This window comes from Oncorhynchus tshawytscha, linkage group LG21, assembly GCF_018296145.1.
Source record: "Oncorhynchus tshawytscha isolate Ot180627B linkage group LG21, Otsh_v2.0, whole genome shotgun sequence".
NCBI lineage: Eukaryota > Metazoa > Chordata > Actinopteri > Salmoniformes > Salmonidae > Oncorhynchus > Oncorhynchus tshawytscha.
Genome location: NC_056449.1, coordinates 10,669,207 through 10,676,751, shown reverse-complemented (window position 1 = coordinate 10,676,751; position 7,545 = coordinate 10,669,207). Strand labels below are relative to the sequence as shown.

The 7,545-nt window shown below is 47.7% G+C and overlaps 1 protein-coding gene across 1 annotated transcript; it reads left to right on the top strand.

Moving 5' to 3' along the window:
• Positions 1–1,352: 1,352 nt before the first annotated feature.
• On the top strand, positions 1,353–7,545 carry LOC112220902 (neuronal PAS domain-containing protein 4A-like). The gene is made up of 8 exons (XM_024382864.1): positions 1,353–2,028; positions 2,505–2,668; positions 2,764–2,866; positions 2,984–3,293; positions 3,409–3,518; positions 3,618–3,753; positions 3,886–5,597; positions 5,718–7,545. The coding sequence occupies exons 1-8, from the start codon at positions 1,854–1,856 to the stop codon at positions 5,744–5,746; spliced, it is 2,739 nt and encodes a 912-aa protein (XP_024238632.1). The 5' UTR covers positions 1,353–1,853; the 3' UTR covers positions 5,747–7,545.

The following is a 7,545-nucleotide window of genomic DNA, read 5'->3' as shown; positions in this document are numbered from 1 at the left end:
AAAAATAGGGACGATTGGAGATGTAAGCGGGGGTGCGCCACTGAGTGCATATGTCAGTCACCGGTGAGAGCTATTTATAGAAACAACGAGATTCATCTCTGCACTCAATAACTGTTAGCAACAGGTGTGCTTGTGTATGTGTGTATCTACTCTTCGAGCATCCTATAAAATATATTTAAGACTACAAAACAGATTGTATGCTTCAAGTGTTACATAGACTATTTGCTCAACTTTAACACGTGGTAAGAACACCATGGCAAAACATCTGCAACATACCTTCATACAGTTCCTTTCAAATAGTTTCAGAAAACATCACATTTCATCTCAAATTGAGCTTTCACAATTTACTGGATCTGACTGTCGTCTGTCACAGATTTTTACACGTAGATAAGAATACATGCTGCACATCTCCAAGCCTTCCAAGACTATGATTTAGGCGACGTGTTGTATGATAGTTTGAAAAGGATGTATTTTGGGTAAGATCTTATCTGGTCTTATCTGTTCAAACTAAAATGCAACCAGCCAGGGTTCGATGCAAAGACTAGACATGGCTCAGCATCACCCTTAGCTACACATTCCGCTCAAATTGCCTTATAAGGAAGGATGTTGCAGTTTATGTAAGATATAGACTATACAGCGCGATTAGCCAATGCCTCTCCTACAGTATGCTCTTTAGGATTACCGACCCCCTCCTCTGTCTTTGCGCGTTAGCCCTGGAGGCACTGCGCTGCCTGACAACTGAATTACAGTCAGAATGGTGGATTCCATTCATAAAAAGCGATTGAATTTGTTGCTGTAACTCTGCCCGCGTTTCTCCCTCAAGCAGACTTCCACCCATGCCAGACTATCTTTTCGCTGGAGCATATTTAATGGATAACGTTGGCATGCATCTGTGTTACCCTAGAGATCGACGGTGGAAGGTTTTACGAAATGCATCGCATCCTTCATAATCTCATAATCACATAAACATATTATGAGCCAGTTTGGCCAGGAAAGGACGCATTTGCATCATGTAGGCTACTGATAACCAAACCTACATTATATTAGGAATTATTACTTTTCAGAGAGGATAAATTGTTCCTCGGGTGCCAGACATAGAAACACACAGTCTCTTTCGTATGCATCTCGGTCTCCCCCCCTCCCCCCAGTACACGGTGGTCCGGTGACTCCGTCTACGTTTTACGCTTGTCTCCGCCCATTCCTCAGTTTTGTCCAAATCGGGCTTTTTGCGTCGCCGGAGCTCCCGAAATCAAACCAACGTCATCACTTTGTAGAGGGAAGGGCTGACGTCAGAAAATAGCTACCAAAGGGAGAGGGTATGAGCGGGAGGGGGAGCGGCAGAAGTAGAGAATTTCACCATTGCTAGCATTGAATCCCCCTCGTCCACCCTTCCCTCTAGCCCCCCTTCTCCCTACTACGTCGGTGTTGGCGCGTTGGGAGCCCCCCTTCATCACCGGAATCCCGGCCTATATAACTTACTCGAGAGCAGAGTCCCTCCACCAGATTTACGGGATCCGGACATCTGGGCGAGAGACGGCTACTACAGCCGCCGAATCACTCACACTCTGAACGGGGGAGATACATTCAACGGCTAGCCAGCAACCTTGCTGGACGCTGTGGCGGAACCGAAGAGGAACAAATAACTGATAGGAGAAGGTCTGAAGCCTTACTCTGGAACGAGCTGAGATGAAAGTCCAATAGTACTACGACAAGGTTATTACTACTAGCCTATCTCTGACACCTCATCTTGAGGGAAAGATACCCAGACCTTATCTGACGCCACGGTCAATACTATTCCATTAAGTTACAATTTAAACTGCAGGGAATTTAGTCAATCACTATAACAGGTTACAATGTATCGATCAACGAAGGGAGCGTCAAAGGCTCGGAGGGACCAAATCAACGCGGAGATTCGGAACCTGAAGGACTTGCTTCCTATCTCCGATGCGGACAAGGCACGACTCTCATACCTACATATCATGTCCCTTGCCAGCATGTACACCAGGAAATCGGTTTTCTTCTCTCAAGGTAAGCCCCGATTTAGTTTATAATCGACAAGTTCAAACTCACTGTATAATCCATAGCCTACCTATACATAGCTACAAACATTTGTGAATGAAACATATACTGACAGACTTTTGCTTCAATCTGTTTGAGCTAGTGGCATGCTATATGCTTTATGTGTTGAATCAACAGGTGCCATATGTATTGTCGAAAGAGACAGTTTATGAACTTTATATCTACATGTGAATTATGTCATTTAGGAATACATATAATGGAACATTATTGTGTTTGGTTTGAAGTTCTTGGGTGAAAAACGCTTTTAGAGCCGTGCGTCGCTATCCCGTTCTGAAACGCTTCTTTCGCTATCCATGGTACTGAAATCTAATGCGGTTGTTCTATAGCTATTGCCGGGAGCAGAACCGTTCCACTGGTGCTATGATGACATCCATTAGCTAGACAGAAACGATAATTGCTTTTTTTTCATAATCTTTTGTTTTTAGAATCGGGATCTGCTGGCAGTCTCGAGGAAAGCGCGAGGTTCCTGTCTTTCCACGAGCTGTCAGAGCTGGTGCAGGAGCTACCTGGGTTTCTGCTCCTGTTGACCGGGGAAGGCAAGCTGCTCTACCTGTCAGACAGCGTCTCCGAGCACCTCGGCCACTCCATGGTGGGTCCACGGGAGACCATATCATGTCTCAATATTAAGCTCATAAGTTAATAAAAATGTAATGACAATATGTTTAATATGAACTACTCTTTCAGGTGGATTTGGTTGCCCAGGGTGACAGTGTGTATGATATCATTGACCCTACTGACCACTTCATCATGAGGACCAACCTGGCCCCTCCTACGTCACCTGACACAGGTAAGACATGCCTCCATATTTCCAGTGGTACAGAACAGCGTTACCAATGGCTTGTATTTATTTCCCTCAGATCATTGTTGATACTCACAATCCCTCCTTTCCTCTTCTTTCCCTCAGATCGTCTATTCCGTTGTCGTTTCAACACTTCCAAGTCGGTGCGCAGGCAGAGTGCCGGGAACAAGCTGGTTCTGATCCGGGCGCGCTGCCTGTCCCCTCCCTCCTCCTCTTCCACCCCTAGCTCCTACTGGACATCCAACCCTGTTTGGATGTGCTTCTGTTCCCCTCTGGAGGCCATCCCCACCCGCTTTGGCCCTGGGGGGGACCAAGTTCCTGCTCTTATCCCTCCTGCTGCTGAGAACAACTTCTTCCTAGCCTCGTTCCAGTCTCAACACAGCCGAGACATGAGGCTCCAGAATGCACAGGACAGGTGAGGTCACACCCACTAACAAGGCAGTGCCAACTGTTCCATTAGATCTTCTGAGTGATAATATAGTTCTGAAATATCATAAACTTACCATGTCTTCTCTCCTTCTTCCCTGCAGTGTCAGTGTTTACCTAGGTCTCGATGTGTCAGCCCTGAGGTCTCGCTCCTGGTACAGCCTCCTCCACCCACAGGACCTGTCACACGCCTCTGCTCAGCACTGCAGCCTGTGTAAGTACCAATTCAGTGATACCACACAACCACCACACAATTACACCGTATCCACTTACAACCGATGTCTGATGTTGTTCCCTCTTTGTTCCCCCACAGTGAGAGAAGGAGGAGAAGGTAGATCTGAGATGGTGGTACGGGTGGAGTCTGCAGACCAGTCCTGGGTCTGGCTTTACATGGTACTGCAGCTGGAGGCAGGAGACAGCCCCATCAGCAGCAACAACTACATACTTAGGTACTAGCTCTACCCTATGACAGATCATCATAACACATCGCCAAGAGATATAAAGGACATGACTGATTGCAATAAGCAGAAGGGAATCTTAATAACCATTTTCGTCTCTCACTCTTTCTGTTTCTCTCTCAGTGAAGCGGAGGGGTGGTCAGTGAGACAGCAGCTGAGCACAGAGCAGACCCAGCTGACCCTGGTACTGAGTACCAGTACCTCCCGCCAGGACAGCTTGAGCCTGTCCAGCCCAGACCAAGTCTTCACCCCCAGCAGCAGTGGCCTCTCAGCCCAGTCCTTTGACTTCAGCATGACTGTGTCGAGTGTGGGCTCCTCCGATGAGACAGGGGGTGCCACCACTGAACCCATGCAAGTGGAGGGTGACCCTCGCTCCAGTATTTCCTCTATTGAGGAGGAGAGCTTCTTCCAGCAGCAGCAGATGCCTGCCCCTGTCCAAAGCCCATCCGCTGCCTCCTCCCCCACCCCGGTTACCGTTGCCACGGTAGCAGATCTGGACTTCCTCACTCAGAACATTCTCTTGCCCCCCTCCTTCCAGCTCGAACCTCCGCTGCCTGCCATTCCCCTGCCCCTACCCCCAGCGCCCACCTCTCAGGAGCAGCAGACCAAAGAGTTTGTGTGCACGCCCCCCTACACACCCCAGCTGGGCAGTGGCAGCTTCCTGTTCGGCGAGCCCCTCTTTAGCTTCGACCCCACTGGCACCACCACACCCCCTCCCTCCACCACCACAGCTACAGCCACCACCTCCATTGCCACCTCCCTCTCCCCCTCTGCCCCACCCACCACAGCCTCCAGTCCTGCTCCCCCCTCCTCCCTGTGCCTCACTGGCCCCTCCACCGACCTGTTCTTCCCTGCTGATCCCTGCAGTGGCTCTCTCTATGAGAAGCTACCCCCCACCCCTGACAGCCCTGGGGATGGGGACTGCACAGTGATGACCTTGCCTGAGGTTCGGGGACCCCTGTATGTTGATGTCCCTTTAGGGTCCCTTCCCTACCCCCTCGAGGGCCTCCTCACCCCAGAGGCCTCCCCCGGTAAACAGCCCTGTCTCTCTTTCTTCTCCCTGGAGAGAGAGAGGGAGAAGGAGAGAGCAGAGATCTCCCTCTTAGCTCAGCACATCAGCTCCTTAGCAGAGGGATTCTACCTGGATCCTCTCTTATCCAAGCTATCCCCTCCTTCCATGTCCCCCTCCTCCTCCCCTCCCTCCCCCTCCCTCTCCCCATCCCTAGACACCGCTGGTGTTGACTCTAGCCACATGCTGGGAGAGTTTTACCCGGTTAAAGCGTGGAGAGGCCTGGACTTCCCCATATTCCATGATGATGAATCTCTGTTTGAAGAGAGCATCTTAGAAGCCCTTCTCCAGGACTTCTCCACCCCTCCGCCCCTCTCCCCCAACCCGCCCTCTCCCCCCAACCCAGTGTGCTGGCACTCACCCTCCCACTTTGAGGGGGTCAGCCACTTCTGTAGCGTCCAATCGGCGCACTGTAACCCCACGGCCGGGTGCGGGGTGACGTTGGCCGGCGAGTCCGGGGCGATGGCAGAAGTGGAGGGGCTGGTGGAGGAGCCTATGGAGATTGAGGTGGCGTCATCACCTCTGTCCTCCTGTTCCTCCATCCCAGCATCCCCTCCCCTGCGACTCACTGCCTCCCCCACCTCCGCTCCCTCCACGCCTGTCGACCACTCTACACCCGCCGTGCCTTGCGCTCAGTCCCTCCTGGAGGAGCTGGCCGCCCTGGAACCCATGTTTGGGGCAGGTGCCTCGATCGCCCCCGGCTTGGGTCAACAACCTGAGTTGTATCAACTCCAGTGTCACCAGCCGCCACAGTGCTTCCACAAAGGTGAGAATCATCCAGTTCACTTGTTCTACCGTCTCTCTGTTTGAGAAATGAATTAAGATGTTTTAAACCTGAACATACCAGACTAATGTGCCCTTCCTCTTTGTCTCTTGTGTTTTTCAGATGGGAGTGGAAGTGTTCCCCCGTTCTAAATAAGTCTGTGACTTACTTCATTAAGTATGGCATATTGTCATATTTCGTGGAGCTATTTTACTGAAAAGTAAAAATGATTTAAGTGTATAAATATATACATAATGTATACTACTAAAGGACTTGAACTCCTACATGTCTACCGAGAACAAAGATTGACTTCATATTTTTGTTCATTTATTCATTCCTGTATTTTTATTTCAACAAATGGTGCAACGTTTACATAATGGTGCAATATATACATAATGGTGCAACATTTACCAACCGAATGGACCCACAACTGACTGAGTTTTGGGTCCATTTGGTGCCTCTCAGCTTTTCTGTAACATGAGCTTCAGATTGGATCAGACAGAGACGTAAACAAAACCTCTGACCTTGTAAAGCCCCGTTTAACTTCCAGACGCGCATTTGTATTCACTCGTAGTGAAAAACCTGTTGTGAACAAAAAAAAAAGAACACATTCCTTGACATTTCAATAGGGAAATGACTTAACAGTATTATTGCTTGTAATGCAGCAACGCAAACCCAAATCACAAATGTGATGAAAGTCTATGTTTACAAAAACTCTACTGACCTGGTACAACCGCTGACAGTAGCTGACAAAAGGGGATCCGATTTCCTCACTCACATCTTCAATATTTAGTTTCCACAGAGAGACACATAGTTCTACTCTGACCTTCTGGTACTCCTCTCTTGTCATGGCCTTTAAGGCCATGTCAAAATGTACAAATACCGTAGTCAAACTAAGCTAATACTTCAGACACTTTGAGCTTTGAGTTTGCAGGCTGCACATTTTAAAACAATTGACTTCATGTTATTTCTCCATTACAAACTTGTGTATCAATGTGATGTGCAAAGAAAATACAATACAAAACATAAAGACAAGAGATCTTGGAATGTCCACAAGCAGGAACGCATGACAAAGGTTTTCCGGTATTTATTAGGTGTTGCCAAATGGAAATCGTCTGGAAGTTACTCAACAACGGTGTGTGGTTCTGTTGTGTACAGGACCAGCACATTGTACAATAGACTCTGAATGTGGGCTCTTTAGGTCACTGTTCTCTTGGGCTTGAAGGGCAGCTCTGCTGGATTTTCTTGCAGCATTGATATTTGCAATGCTGGCAGTTTATAGCGGCTCCTGTGTGCCTGGCATGGCCATGGCCTGCTGAACTCGAACTGAACTCTTTCTCCATGTCCATTAACCAATGGACAGTCACATCATAGCTCGAACGGAGTTACGGTGTAGTGAGACAACACGACTACGTGAATGACAATGTGATTCTTCTTTTTTGAGAGGGGTTGGAAGAAAAAAAATATGGAAGTTTTGTTTTAAAAAATGACCTGAAAATAGTGTGATGGGGTGCCATTTCTATTCAGTTCCTCCTAAGTGACACGGGTTGAGAATGGTACTATTCCCATGGTGTCAACATGCTAACGTAGAGTTGTCTACGGTCAAGTAAAGGATTGATTCCTACGTTCTAGCTATTAAATGCTAAGTTGAACATATGTGTAGGTATATTATTGTATGTGTTATATTGAAAACAATTATTGATGTTCAATGCATAAAGCATTATGTCTGTGGATATATGCACATGCCGTTTTTTTTGAAGGGTTGTACACATTTGTACATTTGTATGAATACATCAGTCTGTACATAGACATTTCTATTGTTTAAGAGGGTCTATATACACATGGTGATATATTGAAGAATGGACATTGTGGATCAGTGTTCTTTTGTGTTGCTGATAAGTGTATTTGATTGTCAAACAAATGCATTTATATTAAAGTGCACTTAAAGCGG